This window comes from Girardinichthys multiradiatus, chromosome 11, assembly GCF_021462225.1.
Source record: "Girardinichthys multiradiatus isolate DD_20200921_A chromosome 11, DD_fGirMul_XY1, whole genome shotgun sequence".
Lineage (NCBI taxonomy): Eukaryota > Metazoa > Chordata > Actinopteri > Cyprinodontiformes > Goodeidae > Girardinichthys > Girardinichthys multiradiatus.
This window is the reverse complement of record NC_061804.1, coordinates 41,377,007-41,396,746: the sequence shown is the minus strand read 5'-3', so window position 1 is coordinate 41,396,746 and position 19,740 is coordinate 41,377,007. Positions and strand designations below refer to the sequence as shown.

Here is a 19,740-nt window from a genome sequence, read left to right as displayed (position 1 = left end):
AATTTAATAAGATGTAATGTTGTATATGTGTGCCACCTGTGGCCAACAGGAGCTGAGGGAGCGTGTGCTGAGGGGAAAGTACCGTGTGCCCTTCTACATGTCAACCGACTGTGAGGGCTTCCTTCGCCGATTTCTGGTGCTCAACCCAGCCAAGCGCTGCACGCTCGAGGTAAGAGGGGAGAAACGCACACAAGGGCAGTGGAAGTAGAAATGTGATGTCCAAACTAAGCATGTCTATGCTTCTGTCTTTGCAGCAAGTCATGAAGGACAAATGGATAAATACAGGGTACGAGGGGGATGACCTGAAGCCCCATATAGAACCTGTGGAGGACTATAGTGATCCAGGTCGTATAGGTCCGTCGGCTTGGCTTATCTTATCAACCTGATTATTGTCAGTATACAGGATGTTTTTCATGGTGATCTCTTCTCTTACCTGTCGTTTTTTGCTTGTGTGTGTGGTTCAGAGGTGATGGTTGGAATGGGCTTCACTCCGGAGGAAATCAAAGACTCTCTGCTCAATCAGAAATACAACGAGGTCACCGCCACCTACTTACTGCTGGGCCGGAAAGGCGACGTGAGTCCGATTTTTTTCTTGTTTATACTTAATGGCAATACAACTTGACTACCTTGCAAAATGACATGGAAGGCTAATATACAAAATGTAAGAATTAAAACCTTGTTAAAAAAATAATAAAGTTTTTCATTTTTGGTTGAAAATTAGAGATGCCACGATCATAATTTTGTGGGTGAATTTCAAACTGCAGCTACTGATTCTGACTGATTGTAGTCTCTTTTTAAGAACTGTTATCTAAGAAGATATGAGAACATCAGTGAAAATGCTTTTTCTAGTATTCCTGTTGTGAGGAGCCATGGATTTCTTTTGTTAGGAACACAGGCAATGTCACACTATTTGTATAAAATAGCAGTTGCAGTAAATCAGGGTGTTACTGAAACAAAGACAAAACGATTACACCCTCGGCTTTCTAAAGCCTTTTTTCACCCTTCTATTAGCGATTTGCATTGGTTAGCACAGCTAGCATCACACACACAGCAGGCTACAAATCCTTGCCTTAACGCCAAAAAGCTGCTAACATTTCCCAATCGAGCCTATTCCATGTTAGACTGTTTAGTTTAGGTTTAAACTTAATTATAAGGATTAATCAGAGCAACCTGAATGTACTCCGCACAGACTTCCTGCTATCTACTCAAAGTTTTGCTCTCGCTCACTCTCTCGCAGCTTGAATGAATCACAGACATGTCTTGACGTCTTGTAGGTTGTATACTTCTCTCTGCTTCCTCTGACTTCGTTTTAGGCACCTCACTGTTGCTGAAAACGGCTAACTTCGAGTCTTCTTCCTGCAATAACAACTTCTTTTTTTGTTTCCAACCGGTCAGTCACCAGTCAGAACCAGTCACCAGCTGATTTCTCTGGCCATTTTTATTCAATAAAAGCATCCATGAAAATTTCTCTGAAATGATAAAATTGATTTAAAGAAGAACATTTGGGTCAGATTGAAAGCATCACAAATTCCTAAACTACACAGATAGTTCAGACTTCAGATATTATTACCTTTGCCAAGGAGGTTATGTTTTTGTTGGTGTTGCTTTGTCTGTTCATCTGTTTACAAAATATCCCACAAAGGTATAAAAATATTTGGATGACATTTTCAGTCAAGGTGTTAATTAGGGCAAGGAACAGATGATTTGGATTTTAAGGATTCTTTATCATTACCAGACCTTGCTGCGACAACTAGGAGTTCCAACATGGTTTGTGACCCTGTCAGCAGCTGGCATGCAGTGGCCAGAAGTCAGCCAGAGTATAGCTCACCAATATAGAAAAAAGCCGGCTTGCGTTAATGACCCTATTGGCTTGGCAAAGGTCTGCGCTCTGAGTGCTTTTCTAGTTATTATAGAGTCCCAACTGAACCCATGACCGCGTGGTTGAAAAATATTTCAGATATTCGCTGGTTTAATGGTTTAATGCTCTGTGCTCTGCCATTTATTAATATTCTTCTAGAGAAAATTCAAATAAGTGAATGGACAAGAACGACGTTAAGAATTTGATGGAAAGTAAAACCAATATTTTGATTAGTAAAAATGTTAGCTGCGCTTTCAGAAATGAGATTTTTTGCAAGACTTTGATAAGACTTATTTATCAAATGATGGAGCCCAGCTTCCATAATTTTCAAATTTGGCCAAGATTATGTTAAAATACAGTCTATTTCTATTTGTTCTTGTTTACCCTGTGGCTTGTTCTGACTTTATTCTGTTTTTTAGTTTGTTAGCTTCATTGAAAGCTACTTGTTTGTAGTATATTTTATTACAGTAGCTATTATGGTAACAACAGTTTAAACAAGAGAAGTGTAAATAAAAATTAGGTTTCAGTTGAAAAAAATTAACATCTCAGTATCGGAAATCTTGTCTTTATGTGTTTGCTTACAATTATGTTCCCCTTATGTACATGGGTATTAAACAATACTTTAAGGAATGTGTTGCTTTTACATTGACATGACATAAATCAATAATAATTCTGAAAACTGCAAAATTGTTACCACCAAGAGAATCTTTTTTTATTTATGTTACTGTACCTCTTGCTAAAAGAGATTGGACGAAAAGATGTGCAGCTTAGTTTGTTGGGTTGTTAAACCAAGCATTGATTTTATTTTAAAGATACTATGTAATTAAGTGGAGAATTACTACTGTGAACTTATTCATTATTCATATCAGGAGCAGAACTGGCACCCTGTTGTGTGTGTGTGTGTGTGTGTGTGTGTGTGTGTGTGTGTGTGTGTGTGTGTGTGTGTGTGTGTGTGTGTGTGTGTGTGTGTGTGTGAAAGAGGGGAGTCACTGTAGTGAATGAAGATCTACAAAAAGATTCTATTATTGTATTGAAGCAACGACAAGATGATAACAGGAGGGACATTCTTAAACAGATTTTGACACATTTGTTATTCAACAGATTTTACAAGAAGTTAGCATACTTAGTGTAGAGTCACTGTGTGTACTTTCTTAATGTGTAATATCACCTGTTTTGGCTCAGAGTTTTCCAACCAGCTGCAAACAATTTTAAATCCACTATATTCTGTTACACCTAGAGGTTGAGTAACAAACTTCACTGTAATCCATCTCTATCCATCTGCCCTCCCGTTGCCTGCTATGGTTTCTGTTTGTGCTCCCAACGTAAGGTGAACTTGGGCCACGACTACACCGCTCTATATTCAACAGATTTTACTAGCAGGATGTTTTCAATTATAAACTTTGTCCTCTAGCTGAGAAAAAAAAACGTGGTCTTGCAGCAACTATCACTTCCAAGTGTGGGTACAATCTTGAGGTGTGTGTGCTTCTCCCCAGCACTGAGTCCTACTCCACTGACAAGTGCAGCACATAGTGCTTCCTATGTGAAAGTCGCTTGCAGAAAAATGAGCATGACACACGATTTCATTAAAAACTACTACATGCGTCTGGACCCCTAAATAAACATTATCAGTCTCAAATGTCCTCCATGGAAGGGAAATTAGTGTAGTAAAGTCAAAGCCCAATGATGCAAGAATGGATAAAAGACAGACTAGAGTAGAAAACCTTCTTCAGCTGTTGCTGAAAGTGGACCCGCATAAAACCTCTGTCCCAGCCCCTGCAACTCCATTCTTGTTTGACCTTGTACCTCAAGATGATGTCCACAGTCACTTTAAAACGAGTTTAAGGTGCTTAAAGTGATCTTACCTCCTGATTGGGCGCATCCTAGTCCAACTGGCTACATGTCTTAATGCAGCAGGACAAATAAGTCAATCTCTGAAAGACCCTTCAGAGAATCTATAGGATCTAAAGGTTCTGTTCAATAAAAACCTGGGTTCAGATACTACAGTATTTCACGCTACCCGTATACGGAGGCCTCAGTCTTTGATGCTGCATCCTTCCTATTCCCCACCCTCCGCTTCCTGTCTGCCTACTTTAGAAAAATAACAAAAGTTAAGGCAACTAGTGCCAAAAAAAAAGAAAAGAAAAATAAGTTATTGCGAGTCCACAACAATATGTCAAAGCTGTTTTAGCAGCAAAAGACAGAATTAGTCTATAATATTGATGTTATGATGTCCATAATCATATGTTCTTTCTTCTGTGTGGGATGTTCACCTTTATGGTTTCGATGGGATGTTGCAGGAGAGCAGTGATGCTCGCACTGCTAGTACGCTGTCTTTGGCGAGGGTCCGACCCAGCCCCATTACCAACGGGACAAACAAACACTCCTCAGCCACTGGCTCCTCCACCTCCTCCACCTCCTCCTCTCATAGCAAGTCGCAGCGCAGTGCCTCCACCTACCACAGACAGCGGCGACATAGCGACTTCTGTGAGTCTCTTCTCTGCTCTAACTTCATCCTAAGTCTTAAATGTGCTATCATTATTTAATCTGTATTCTGCATAAGCAACCAATCACTTTGATAGTGGGCAAGGGGGGAAATATTTATAACAGACTCATTACTGGACTAATACAATCCTTAACAAAACTACAGAACATTTGCAAACGTTCACATTATTTGGGACCCATCTGAACACCATACCCACAGAATGTACCTTATGTGAGTCTCTGTGTGTCTGTGCTCTGCTGTCCTCCACAACAAAGGCGGGCCTTCCATGCCCGTCATGCACCCCAAGCGGAGCCCGACCAGCACCGGGGACCGAGAGCTGCGGGAGGGCCGGATGCCTTCACGTAAAGCCAGCTGCAGCGTAATGGGGAGCCACAGCCTCCCTCCCTCTAGTCCGATGGTCAGCAGTGCCAACAACCCCAACAAGTCTGAGATCCCGGAGCGCCGCAAAGACATGACAGCCACCACGGTCAGTGAGCCAATGATACAATATAAGGAGAGGGAGGGTTTTGGGCCAGGAGCCTCTGAGGGGAGACACGCTGGTTTGGTTGGTCAGATATAATGTTCCCACTGATCTGCAAATAGGTGTATTAATGTGTGTGTGTGTGTGTGTGTGTGTGTGTGTGTGTGTGTGTGTGTATGAATGAGTGAATATGACTTGTGGTGACAAATTAAAGAAAATTAGGAGTCTGGGACGTTCAGGAAAGATGTACATATATACATATAGATTTAGAATAAGTGTTTTAAACATTTTTCTTAGGATTTGACACATTGAGTTGAGTTTCTGCAGAGAATGAACAGAAACTGTAAGAAGCCAGAAGAACAGAACAGCAGAGTTGATGATGAAGCTGATTTCAGCACTCTTTAATTGGGACTTGTCTCCTTGTGCCCAAGGCTTGAATGATATTACATGTTTCTAAAAAGTAAGAGAACACACTGTTTTATCAGCGGATGTAACAGTGGCCCTTCGCAGTGTGTAACACATCAGGTATGGATAAGTAGTCAGATGAAGAGTAAGGTGGATATGGTTGTCTTGCAGTGACAGATCTGCTTTACAAAAGAAGGCAAATGAGTTATTTCTCCTGTTGCACAACTGCCTTTATTAATATTAACACCGTAGGCCGCAGTTGGTTTAGGTAGAAAGGTGGGCAGGCCACGAGAATGATACAGAAACAAAGATGACAAAGGATCAGGAAGTAAAAAAAGGGGTGGGTTAACCGTGGCTAATAAAAATATTGTGTCTAATGCACCCATTATAATGGTGACAAATATAATTTAAAATATCTTAGCTATTGCATGTTTCTTTTGTTTGCCTGTAGGTGTGCGGTCATGTATTAAAGTTGCTAGAGTTTTTATGTCTACACAGAAGTGGTGGCAGAAGTTATCTGCGGTTAAATTGTGGGAGGAACCACAGAGGGGGAGGGTTCACAAGTTATCTTTGTATTTGAATGCTGGCTGGACCGATGGACCTGCAGCAATCTCTGTTCTGTTGTCTCTGTTTAATAGAGGATGTGTAGTATTGTCCATGATGTTGGGAATCCTGTGCAAAGCTCCTCAACAGAAAACCAACAGAAGAAGATTATGATAACAACTCCATAGTTTTGGGTTGTGCAGTAGTTGCAGTTTTTTAGCATGGCTTTCTGAAGAATCTTGGCTAACATCAGTTTCTTGAACTGTTCATCTCTGTGTAGAATAACATCCCTGGAAGCACCATGACACGCCGGAATACTTACGTGTGCACAGATCGTTCAGGTGCTGACAGGCACTCTCTTCTGCAGAATGGCAAAGAAAACAGGTATGCTCAGTGTCAGGAAAAATCTCTGGATTGAGCCCCATCTGCACAAATTGTGAAAAACCGTAAAAACTAGAAATATTTACGAACTATTATAGACAACTTCAATATTCATGTTTCTGTCTAATGTATTGAATAATAAATGAATAAAATGGCTATCATAACTGCATTAGTACCTCTTTTAGATGTGAGATTCTGAAGTAGAACAGTTTACTATTGCCTTTACATTACGCCTCAATCCTTCTTTGGCTTTTAGACATTGATTCCTTTGCTGAAGGGAGAGAACTCCACTATAAGAGCATTTCAGTGGATATAAGCAGTTATGGGGTGAACAGTGATAACTAAAATATCCAATGTATAATAGGAACATATAAAAACTCCGGCATATTAATGTATGAATAGTTTGAAACAGAATGTCCTGGTTTCTTCTTCTTCCCTTCAGTTCTCTGGGCCACCGCATGCCTACAGCGTCTCCCTCCACGCTCAGCATGGCTGGAGCTGGGGCAGCTTCCTCCTCTTCCTCATCCGACCGATGCCGCCTGACCCGAGGCTCCACAATCCGCAGCACCTTCCACGGGGGGCAGCTGAGGGATCGTGGCCCACCAGTCTACGCTGCCCCGCCCACATCACCCACTCTGTCCCACCATGATGCCAGCCCGATGCCCCACGCACGCACCAGGGCAAGCTCCAACCTCTTTACCAAGCTGACCTCGAAACTCACACGGAGGTGAATATGTGCTGTATCACACGTAGCTCAGTGGGAAAACGTGCTCTAATAAATACTGATGGACAGAGTTTTTCTCACTGTTGTTTTATGTGAGGTGAGATGGACCCAGAACCAATGTAAGGTAAATAAAAAGTTCCTACTCAGATTTTTTCTCCACAATTATAAACACTGCTAGAAATAAAAAAACATCATACGAGTTGTTACTTGTTAAAGTGAAGAAGGTTGATAGCCGACTCATGAATCTTCTGTCTACACACCTCTGTTAAAATGTTTATGATGAAAAAAATGAAATCAGGAGAACTCTTTTCCAAACTTTCTCACTCTGTATTTTGACATCTATCCTGTATAAGTCAACTGAATAATACAGAATCTGTTGGGAGGCAAAAAATAAAAACTACCAAAGGGTGCAGTAACCTGGTTGCAGAGGTGTGTGCAACATTAAAATAATACTTTATTGAAGCTGCTTTTGATTCAGTTTCAGCATTTAGTCTTCTTTGGACTTGCCAGCCCACAACTTGACTTAGTGAAATGTCGTACTCTGCTCTGTGAAAGTTATCCACATCTATCAGATTGTGAGGACATCTCTTGTCCACAGTCCTCTTCAGGTCATTGCACAGACTTTCTGTCGTTATTAGTTTTCAACTCCAGCGAGGCCATTCCGAACTTTCATTCTTTTGTTAATTTCGATGTGTGTCTGTGATGCTAAGTGAAGTCTTCAGCTTTCTAGAGGTTTTTGGCCTAAACCAAGTAGGATTTGGAACTGTTTGCCTCATCTATACTGGTAAAATACCCAGTTCCATCTCAAGATTCGCAGCCCCTTCAGTGTTGCTGTCAGCGTCTTAGCAGCCTCCCTGACCAGGCTTGGTCAGTTTTGGAGAAATGTCCAGTTCTTGTGACTTTCTTTACTGGGCCATGGTGTATATGTAATGGTGTGGAACCTTTAACATCCTTCTCCTCACCAACTGTTCAAAGAGACCAGTTTGATCTTTTGAAACCTCTTTGCAAACTGTCTTCATCTAAAGGATGCAAATGTGAAAAAAAATCTAACTAGGACTGCTGAACTTTCTTTGTAGGTTGATTAGATTAACTCGAATTGCTGGCAGGTGTTAACTCAAACAGACTGAAAGCTAAAACTGAACCAGTAGGTCTTTCAACAGAGTATTTAGTGTGAGCTTGTGCTCATTTATGCAGCCAGATTATTGCAATGTTTTATGTTTTTCCTGTAATTAGTTTATTTTTCGACCTTCTTTGTGCAAAATAGGAGTCACAGTGTGTGGAAAAAAGTTTTAAATTATTTATCAAAGTCTAATTTTATACATAATAAACATTTTAACGGGTGTGTTCACTTTTATGAGAGCCGCTAAATGATAAAAGTTAAATTGAAATTAAAGAGGAAACGTTTAACACAATAGCATCCATCTCATCTTTGCTTTTTCAGGAGTCAGTAATCCTTCAGAACTGTGTGAGCACACAGTCAGTAAAAATGTTTCTTCTTTTACGAATATACTTGCTTTTTAAAATTGTTTAAATAAATATATATATATATATGTGTGTATATATATATTCACAAAAACAGTGCAGCAGTAGGTTCTCCTCACTTCACACCTTCTTACCAACTTGGCTTTGTGACTTCCTCTTTCTTTCGTGGACCAGCATGGAAAAATTATATTTTTAATTTTGTCATGTCTTCTCAAGTCTTACAACAAACATCATGTCCTTTAGCCCCTGGGAGACCGAGGGATACCTGGAAGATTTCCAATGTAACAATAAAAAACGTCTTGCTATTAAGAATGCAAAAGCTATAGTTTATTTTGTCTAAAGTCTTATGTGAGTAAGGAGTTAGAAATTCCAAAAATGGCAGTCAGTGGATAAGGCTGTAGGTTTACTTTAAGAACAGAGGAACAGCAGACCAAGAAACATGTAGGTCAGGGCAAAGAAAAAACATATGGCTGCAGTGATCCACCTTAGTTTAAACAGCAGGTTGTCATGGATGAGTCAAAAATGTTTTCAGCAATAGGAGGAATTGGCTGAAACAAAAAAGAGAAATTTTAGAAGAATATTTATGTTCACAATGTTAATTTTACCAAGTTATTAAAGTGGGAGGTTATGCCATCTTTGAGTGTCAAATTAAATCTTTAACATCTGGGGAGTAAAACTAGCTGCTTTAAGGCAAGATAAAGGATGTGTCACATTTATGACAAGATATTTGAACCCAGAGAGACTCGATTTAAAAGGCACACACAATGCCTTGTGGTTTGTTACCAGACTTAGGCTTTGGTTGAAAGGTACGATATGACTGGTCCAAAAGCAGGTTCTTTCTAGAACACATCCTTCAGCAAAGGAGCTACAGCAGCAGTGTAGCATGTGTTGGGGCCCTCAGGAACTCCCGCTATCCAGATGTTGGATAGATGCTCTGGATTCTAAGTCCTCACTTTTATTTTCAAGCTGGGCAACATTAGCAGTCATGTTCTCAACGGTGGCTTTCATCACAGTAATGTCATCAGAACATTCAGACTCAGCTAGCGGCTCACCTGCGGGCGGGGCTTCAGTTGTATATGAATAGTATTACAATATTTTGAAGTGTTTATGGACATTTTGGCATGATCTCTTGTCAAACAGTGTTGCAAAGTAAAACTGATACAAAGTAGTGACTGAAAAGTGCAGATAATAATAAATAAATAATAGTTTTATTCAAAGTTGGCAGGAGCCTTCAATTGCACGTTCTACTTCATTGAAGGCTCAGCAGCGTTCCTGAGTCCTGTAACTTTTACATGCGTGCCTGCTCCAATCCACCTACATGTAATGGCTTAATAGGATATATGCACTGTGACTCAAAGCAACATGGCTACAGTTGTGCAAATCCCTGCTTCACTGCCAAGTCGTACAGGAAGGAAAAGCTACCTTCAAAATAAACACTCACAGATTCCAAATGTTTAAACCTTAAACAAAACTGAAGCTGTGTCAGTGGTAATCAGTTTAGTGGCAGGTATTTTAACGGTTCATGTACACTCAAGCCCAATTATTCATTTTAGATTGGTGGTAGTTTTACCATACCGGTAGCTACACTACATCACATTGCCTTTTTACTGTTACCCCCAGTCAAGTTCTGCAAAGTTCAGGAAATGATTTGATCAGTTGAATTGAAGCAACAACACATTGGTTTTCGTCCCGGCCATGGAACACTGGACCAGCTCTATATCCTCTACGGGGTACTTGAGGGTTCATGGGAGTTTGCCCAACATGTGTTTTGTGGACCTGGAGAAGGCATTCGACTGTGTCCCTCGTGATGCCCTGTGGGGGGTGCTCCAGGAGTATGGAATCGGGGGCCCTTTACTAGGGGCCATCCGGTCTCTGTACGAGCGGAGCAGGAGTTTGGTCCGCATTGCCGGCACTAAGTCGGACCTGTTCCCAGTGCATGTTGGACTCCGGCAGGGCTGCCCTTTGTCACCGGTCCTGTTCATAACTTTTATGGACAGGATTTCTAGACGCAGCCAAGGGCCGGAGGGGGTCTGGTTTGGGGACCAGAGGATTTCGTCTCTTCTTTTTGCAGATGACGTGGTCCTGCTGGCTCCATCTAGCCAAGACCTACAGCATGCGCTGTGGCGGTTCGCAGCCGAGTGTGAAGCGGCTGGGATGAAGATCAGCTCCTCCAAGTCCGAGACCATGGTTCTAGAACGGAAAAGGGTGGCTTGTCCTCTTCAGATTGGAGGGGAGTTCCTGCCTCAAGTGGAGGAGTTTAAGTATCTCGGGGTCTTGTTCACAAGTGAGGGAAGAATGGAGCGGGAGATCGACAGACGGATCGGTGCGGCTGCCACAGTAATGGGGGCGTTGTGCCGGTCCGTTGTGGTGAAGAGAGCTGAGCGGAAAAGCGAATCTCTCGATTTACCGGTCGGTCTACGTTCCTACCCTCACCTATGGCCATGAACTTTCGATCCCAGATACAAGCGGCTGAAATGAGTTTCCTCCGTAGGGTGGCCGGGCACTCCCTTAGAGATAGGGTGAGGAGCTCGGCCATCCGGGAGGGGCTCGGAGTAGAGCCGCTGCTCCTCCACATCGAGAGGAGCCAGTTGAGGTGGCTCGGGCATCTATACCGGATTTCCTGGTCGCCTTCCTCGGGAGGTGTTCCAGGCACGTCCCACCGGGAGGAGGCCCAGGGGACGGCCCAGGACACGCTGGAGGGACTATGTCTCTCGGCTGTCCTGGGAACGCCTTGGGCTCCCCCCGGAGGAGCTGGAAGAGGTGTCTGGGGAGAGGGACGTCTGGGCGTCTCTGCTGAGTCTGCTGCCCCCGCGACCCGGTCCCGGATAAAGCGGAAGACGACAAGTACGAGTACGAGCACATTTAACTGGTTTAGGACACCGGCCCTGGACTGGGTTTATGGCTGCAGAAATTTAAAAGGTTTTATGAATATTTCATTTACTTGTTGCACTACTTTACAACATGAATAAATAAATAATTTATATATTTGTTTTACATGATTCTGCGTGTATTGGTCGAGCAAATTGCTTCAAATTTAAATTGCTATTTTTATCTCAGTTTCTCGCTCTTCTTGACAAAAATGATCTCTTAAATTCAGCAGCTGGTTGGTTACACAAACCATGCATCATCACTGCATTAGTCCCTTGACCTGCTCACCCCTATACAAGTCATCTGTGACTACCTTGCTTGGCAGGTCAGGGGTGTAACAGAGGTGGGCTGACATTCACACCTCTTTCCGCAGATGAGCTCAAAATTTTACTTTTAGGGCTACATTCAAAATGCTAACTAATACTGTACATCGCACATTATCTGCACACTGAAACATGGTAGTGGAACCATCATGCTGTGTGGGGATTCTTTTCTTTCTAGGTGAACAGGAAAGCTAGTCAAAGTTGACTGGAAGACGGAAAATACAGCTAAAAACAAGGCAATCCTGGATGAAAACCAGTTAGAGGTTTTCCTCAGTGTGCTTCAGTTTGCTAGATAAACTTAAGTAGATTCACCTTCCAGCAGGATAACAACCCTAAAGAGAGATCCAGAGCTAAAACTGAATGGTTTAGATCCAGTCATATTCATGTGTTAGAATGGCCCAGTCAAAGTGCAGACCTAAACACAAATCTGTCTCAAGACTTAAAAACTGATGTTCACTGATTCTTTTTGTCCAGCCTGACTGAGCTTGACCTATAATGCAAAGAAAAAGTGGCTGAAATGTTAGTCTCTATATGTGTAAGGTTGTTGGAAACATGCCCCAAAAGACACTGAAAGGTGTTTTTTAATTGATTAAAAACTGTAAGTGTGGGGCATGGCGCTGGTGGTGTAGGCGGTTTAGGCACGTGACACGTGTACGTACAGCCGACAGTCCTGGGTTCGAGTCCCGGCCCGGTGACATTTGCCGCATGTCTTCCCCTCTCTCTCCGCCCCCGTTTCCTGTCTAACTACTGTCAAAAAAAATCTTTAAAAAAATGGAAATGTAAAACCATGTATACTGTCACACTTCACAAATACACTTGTGACTGTTGTGAAACTTGTGACTGTTAGGTGTCATGTGAATATTCAAGGGATTTTTGTAGAGCTCCATACTTTGTTGTTGCAGTTGGGTTAAAATCTATCCTGGATTAAACTGTTGCATATTATCTCATAGCATTGACTTCATAAAGTGCTGCCTTTCAGCTTGAGCACAGTCTGAGAATGGCTTCATGTTTATCCAAAAATTGTATCTACCCTGGCCTTTTGGCAAGCCCTCCTGTGGCCAAGGATTATCCAGCACTTCCCTCTCCCTCCCGGTCGTCATAATCACACATGTCTAATCTTATCAAACCTCAGCTTTACCCCTGCCAATCAGCTCCCGTGCTGTGCTCTTTTTGACCACTTGCTCGCCTGTGACTCAAATATATTCTCTTCTATGCCCCTCCTACACCCCCACCCCCTGCTCCTAACCCTCTTTTTTTCCCCCATCTTTATCTTCTGCTTCCTTCCCTGTTATGGCATCAGGGTCAACCTTGACCCATCGAAACGCCAGGGCTCAAACAAATCAGTCTCGGGTTGTACTCTTCCACAAGGATCAAAGACAGTTAGTAAGTTTCCATGTCTCTCGCTTCTTTCTTGTCTGCCTTTGCTGCCCCTATCTGTTTGGAATTTGCTTAGTTCGCCCCATTGCCTGACTTCACGTGCTGCTAGTTGTGTGCATGGCTTGTGTATATTCTCCATTCTGTCTCAGTGCCCACACACTTGGTTTTCTGCATAGGTCCAGTCAATGGTTATTTTTGCTTTTATGGTTCATGTGAATAGGAACTGGTTGTAAAATGTAATCTCATGCATAAATAGTAGAGTTGTTGTGTTATGATTTTATTTTGTGGAATAAAATACTCAATATGGATAAGTTGCACACAAGTATCACAACATACTCCTACCTGCATGCTGTATGAAGTGTGAGATCCACAACACACAAACATGTTTCTATAGAACCAGAACAGTGTTCTTTTCATCACTTGCTTGTTTTTGCTGAAGCTCATTTGGTTTCACTGTATGGTATCCACTGCTGAATGCCATCTCATCTGACAACTGAGGATTATTTTTAAAGCTTATTGTACTCTGGTGGATTTACTTCTTACTCTGTCTGCCCTGCAGGGTCACAAATGAATCTGAGGGAATCCGGAGATTTGCGGTCACAAGGTGAGTACTTGTACTCGACCTGCTTTTGAAGACGATACTTGGCACAAAAACAAAGTCAATTTTTAATTGTTTTTTTATGTCTTTGTTGTATATCTTTGCTTCTTGACAATAAATCTTGTATTGTTTCAAAGTGTGGTTCTTTCCTTTTAAATGCTGCCACATTTGTACATAAATGCATTTGTGGGTTAAGCAGCACAGTTGAGTATGTGGTTCTGCCAATGGAAAAAAACAGCCAATTCCTCTCTGCAAAATGGCAAACAGCCTTGTCTGCTGTTGACTTTTGTTTGGTTTTGTTTGTTGGGTTGGATGATCAAACAAAGATATATCTGCAATTTAACGGTTTATTCATTTAACTAACAGGGGTTTGTAGTGCGGAGAAGAACTGCACACAACCTCATCATCCTGGCGCCTCTTCCTCATGCTGGTCACCAGCTTGGTTACACACTGCTGTGGGATAGCATGCCATTCTCCTACCAACATGTTGGCAGTTCAGACAGCATGATGGTGTTGTTGTCACTCTGGCACAAACTGCATGCTCAAGCTCATCCTATAATTTTTCACTGGGGTCGAGGTCCCTGCAGATAGACCATCCCATGCTCTCCACTCCAAATGTCTGGAGATAGTGTCTGATAAACCCCACTCTGTGGAGGTGAGTGTAGACATTTTTGAAGGGTAGAGTTTGGTCCCTAAGACTGGAGATTTGGGATTTCCACTGGTTATCAAATCTTGTCTCAATATCTTTCTGCCTCCAATGATGAGAAGCTTTGTTTTTCCAGGGAAAGAAATGCCACACCACCAAAAGCAACTGGCAGAGAAGGTTTGGCCAGTTTTTCATATTCCCACCTACTCAACTCTGCTGCTCAACCAACAAATGCATTTTCTCACAACAGTGGCACCATTTAAGGGAAATAAACAGGCTTTCCAACAGTATAAGATTTATTCTCATAAAACATGGTTACATCACCAATTTCTTTACTTTTTGTGCTAAATTTAGTTGGAGCAGTTGTGACTTGATGCTTGAAATATTCTTCCCTAGTTGCCATCTACCTGGGTATCAAAAAGCGTCCGAGCCCCGGGCCGTCGGACGTGGCTGGAATCTGAGAGGCGGTGGGCGGCGGGACCCTGCGGAGGTGGTATTGGCTCTGCAGGAGGCAGCGCTCGGATGTGGTTGCCAGGTCCACCATTCCGGCCCCTTTCTGCTCTCCTGCACCCATGGCGTGGCAGGGGGCCGTGTGGCTTTTGAGGCCGAGGTGTGCCATCTATCCACAAGCACCTCTGAGACTTCCAACGGGGTACGCTACACACGACTCTGGGGGGCACCGCTAGCTTTTCGTGACATCGCCACCCAAATCTCGAAGGACCTTGAACTTTGAGCCAGAGGGAGTGTTCGGGTGCGTTTGAGAGTGTGTTTTTGTGTGTTTATGTGTGTGCACTAAGTGAATTGAAGAAGGGAAGCGGGGGACAGAAATGGGGCAAGGGGCTGGACCCTTTCAAGAGTACCCCCTCTGCACACACACATAGACTCACACACACCGGAACAGTAAGGTAACGCTGACCGAAGCCCTCCACCGTCCACCCAATTACCGCTCCCAGCTCAGCCAGCCTCTTCACTGAGCTACTGCAAACCACTGGATCTGGATCAGATGGAATCTTGTTGAATATTTTTTATTGCTACTCTTAGCCATAATGACTCTTTTGTTTTGTTATGCTCTGATCCTTGTTTTTACCCACTGTCACTCTCATCTCAACAGAAAGAAACATCCCTCGGCTATCAGACTTCACCGACCACCCAGTCCTTTTTTAAGCTCTTTTTATATGACAGTCACATGCACTGTTTCCTTCTATTTCCCCCCTTTTGATCATTTACAGACATTCACATACATGACAAAATGTCCGATTCAGTGATCAGATGGGCAAATGCAAAGGGTTGCATTGCATTGACTCATGTGCACAGTCTGGTGATAATTATGTCAGACTAAGGTCAATGGGAGTTGTTGTGTCTGTGAAATAGCCAATCAGAGGCTAATGTGGAGTAACAATAGCCAAACGGTGAGGCATTCTATGTCCAAATAGACAATAAGATTTTGAAGTTCATGAACTTGTAGAAGAAAAGCTTTCTATTAGGCCGGTTAGACTGGTTTAAGATTCTCACAGTTTGATAACTTTTTGTAAAAACAACACATCGCTGTAATAACGCAAAGTTCTAAAACAAAAATGCATACAGTTTCTAATTACTTTTATTTTTTTTAAACAAAGCATCAATTCTTTCTTCTGCAGCTAAAATTATATTTCATATTTATTGTTTTACTAAATGGTATCTATAACACTTATTTACTGTCCATGTATTTCCATACGGCTGACTTTGTCTTTGCTGTAAGTAAGACCAGTGTGCAGCAACAGGTGTGGGAGGGGGCAGCATTGTTATTCTGGGGTCAGATCGGCCAGAGAAAATAGTATTTTGAACTATTAAAATTTTAGCAGTTTTGAAGCTGTAACTTTTGAAAACCTTGGTCTTCCTAGATACCGGTACTGACCCATACCCTTGAGTCAGAATGACAAACTAAATGTGTTTTCATGAAAAACAAACCTATTACTCATTATTTTAATTAATACACATTTTATTTTAACATTAATGCTTGCCTAGGCACATGAAAACATTTGTTGGAGTAAGTCTAATGACTAATACATTTGCCAGATGAGGGCCCTTGTGTATTTTCTCCTCTTGAAAACTGATTCATTACTTTCATTGCTGCCCTCAGTCATCCTAGCGTTGAACCTGTCAACTACAGCTTTCACAAATTATTGTCCAATCTGATTATCACGCCTTGGCATTCAAGGGCTCAAACATATCCAGCAGAATACCTGCCAGAATTTAGTTTGGAAACTAAAAATGAAAAAACAGGTTTTTTTAAATAAAAAAAAAGCAAATAAATTATTGGATGACAAAAAGGCATCATAACAGACAAACAACTTTTGTGTGGAATTATTTCTGAAAGATTCACACGTTTAAATCTGTGAAGCCGGAACCACTGAGAGTGCCAGGGAAAGAATTAAAAAGTAGTTGTTGTAAACGTTGGTTCCCTTCAGATTTGGGATTTGCTCCTCTGCTTAGAGCAGTAATTAGTTATGATATTCTGACTCTACAATAACCCTAACCAAAATACTAATAAATAGGTTTTATAGAGGTACAGTATTAAAACAAAAATGTATAAACCCCAATCTAATCACTTTTATTTGGAATGAGAAATACAGCCACTGTCACTGCTCCTAAAGTAATATCACAATGGGATATTACTATTATAGCCATAATAACATTTATTTAGTTCCTTTGATCTGATGCACAGACGTATTGAAAGGTGTGAGAGCATGTGTTCAGTCATCTGTGCCGAATTATGTCATGTACTTGTAAAAGTGATGAAGACCAAAATATATCAGCCACAAATGTTATAAAATCTAAAGTCAATGTTAGATAAACTACCAGAGAGCCAGAAGTCTGCATTAAAAGGTCAAAACATTTAGTAAAAAAATGTATACAGTAATGTCATAGCTAGGCTAAAATATAGAATAAACTGCTGTTTAATTTAGTGGTGATTCAAAAGTAAACATGCTTATTGCATAGAATGATATATCTGAGTCTAACAAGCTGGTGTTAGATCATTAATAAGCATCCATAGCAACCTGGCAGGAGGTTTTTATTTTACTAACAGACTCCAGCTTGTTGTTTCAAAACACCACTACCTTATAGGAAGTGATGGGTTCATTTTTGAGTGGAAATATTTCTAAATCCCAGCTTTGTCTGTGTTGAGGAGAATCACCTTCCTTCAGCAAACTAGGTGACAGCTCGGGGAGCGCTACTCTGCTGCATGAGACACTCCAGTCGCTCTTTCTGGAATCTTATTAGAAGGAATTTCAACTGAAGGCATAAAAGGCTATGAGGGAAAACTTTCGTAGTTGTGAAACTGTGACTTGGAAAGTTTTGAAGCTTAGATGTAAGATGTTGTCCCACTTTTCAACTATACTCGTCTCAAGTAGTGATTTGTAGTTTGTTCTTAAACTGAAGTTGTTCGTTAAAAAAATCTGTTTTACTAAAATGGGAACAGATGACAAATCCAGGTGTATGGTTATAAAACGCAGACACTTTCCATTTGTTCAAATTGTTTAGCTAAGGCCACCAGTTTTTACTACCTGTTTAAATACCGACAGAATCAGGGATCATGAATACATCTGAAATGAGTTTCTTCTGTAGGGTGACCACTCAGCCACACAAACAGGGTGAGGAAGTCCATCATCCTGGTGGAGCTTTAGATGAAAAAGTCAGTTTAGGTGGTTAGGGCATCTAATTAGGATGCCACATGGGCTTTTCCAGGCATGTCCCACAAGAAGGAGACCCAGAACGCGCTGGAGGGACTATATTTCCGTTCTGGCCTGGGGAATGTCTGGGGATTCTCCAGAATGAGCTGGGGAACGTCACTGGGGAGCGGGGTGTCTGGGATTCCTTCAAGGACCTGTTGGCTTTACAGCCCGATCTCTGATAAGAGGAAGACAATGAATGCAGAATAACAAATAACACTGCAAATGTAGTGTACTATCAATGCAATGCAACTCCTCTATTGACTCTGTTCTTTGCCATATGATCTCACCTTACTCGTCATCTCTTGTTGGTGGGAAGCACCAAAACACGGATCAGCCAAGCAGCAGCACCTCTCATTCCACCTCACCCATGTACTCTCCTAGATGTGTATCTTTACCTCTGTAGGACAGTATAAACCTCCTCAGTCCATTATTGATGACTGCAGAGATCAGGGGGTGTGTTCTGTATTTGGACAGGCACAATGGAGGCAATGTGGATACTGTTTTCTTCTTGTTAGTCCAGTTGCCTTTAAAGTGAACACCCCCCAGCGCCTTCATACAGTATTTATTTAATGTAAAAAAGGAAAAAAAAAACTGAGAAAGCTTTCTATGCTCCCTCCCTGTTTTTAGTGAACAACGTACTGTGATATTTGCGTAGACTACAGAGGTCATATTGTTTGGCTGCTGATTTACTGTTAAAACTTTCTCTCAGTTGTGGTTTTACTCATGGTAACCCAAACTAATGAGCCCCATCCCACCTCCACACCCACATGTCCACACCCAACAGGAATTCACCAACTTCCTTGATTTAACCCCATCTGTCATACACACCAAGAACTTTTTGTATGAATCATGGCTTCATTCCCCCACAGGGAAACAATCAGCCGTATTTCACTCTGTCATGTCGTGTGGAATCTTCTCGGTCCTGTTTGGTGTGTGCTGCTTTTGGGAGTCCAACAGGGGACCTGCTGTCGCCCTCAGGTTAAGAAGCACGCACCAACATGGGCGCCAGGAGTTTGTCCTTGTCCACTCCCTGGACGGTTTTCATTGTGGTGTATATTAGCATTAAGTAATATAGACCTCAATGCACTTTGCTTTGACTTGAATCAGCTTCCTCCGGTGTACCTGTTTAGGTCATGCCCTGTACTAGTCACTGGAGGGCGCCAATGTCTTAAATGTGAAACACTTCAATTTGTGGATATTTGCACAGGTACTTTATTTATTTTTTAGAATAATATCATTAAAAAACAGGATTTATATCAGTCAGTTGATGGCTGTATATAAAATATATGAATATAGTATATATCTTAGAGCTCAAGGTTTATTTATAGTTAGATCAAGGGAAGTAATTCTAGATTAAAACAGTTTGTCAGTGATATGGGGGAGCAAACCAACCTACAATCCTGCATGACTTTAGAGTTTGGATTCCAATGAAAAAAAAGAACTATGATGCACACCTTGGATTGGAGGCTTTATGAAATGCAGACACCTTCAGTTTGTACAAACAAATTAATCAGTGAAGCCCCCCCCCCACCACCACCACCACGTTCAACACAAACAAACAGAAGGGCTCCAGTGAGATATGGTGACTTTCATCCACCTCGTTGTTTGACGATAGAGATTTAACTTGAATTCACACCAATTTTGCTAACACCATAACGTTTAAAAAGCCCCGAGTTGCAAGAAAGCCATAGAAAAGCTATACTACCGGTGTCTGATCTGAAATATGTGTGAAACAAATTGAAAGATAAAGATAATATGTTGGAGTTACACAACTTGCTATTATTGCTTAGGATGGTGTGACATTGTCTTGAAGTGTGACAGTGTCACCCCATGAAGAATTTTTAAAGGAGTATTTGTTG

The 19,740-nt window shown here is 41.7% G+C and overlaps 1 protein-coding gene across 1 annotated transcript in view; it reads left to right on the top strand.

The window, feature by feature from the left end:
• The window catches only part of mark4a (MAP/microtubule affinity-regulating kinase 4a), a 36,920-nt gene extending 22,153 nt beyond the window's left edge, over window positions 1-14,767 (top strand). Inside the window, exons 9-18 of the mRNA XM_047378926.1 lie at window positions 50-169; window positions 255-354; window positions 465-574; window positions 4,156-4,342; window positions 4,616-4,827; window positions 6,050-6,153; window positions 6,593-6,877; window positions 12,848-12,930; window positions 13,484-13,528; window positions 14,565-14,767. Coding sequence (XP_047234882.1) covers window positions 50-169; window positions 255-354; window positions 465-574; window positions 4,156-4,342; window positions 4,616-4,827; window positions 6,050-6,153; window positions 6,593-6,877; window positions 12,848-12,930; window positions 13,484-13,528; window positions 14,565-14,629 — 1,311 coding nt within the window. The 3' untranslated portion in view covers window positions 14,630-14,767. The remainder of the gene's footprint in view (window positions 1-49; window positions 170-254; window positions 355-464; window positions 575-4,155; window positions 4,343-4,615; window positions 4,828-6,049; window positions 6,154-6,592; window positions 6,878-12,847; window positions 12,931-13,483; window positions 13,529-14,564) is intronic.
• Window positions 14,768-19,740: the final 4,973 nt, after the last annotated feature.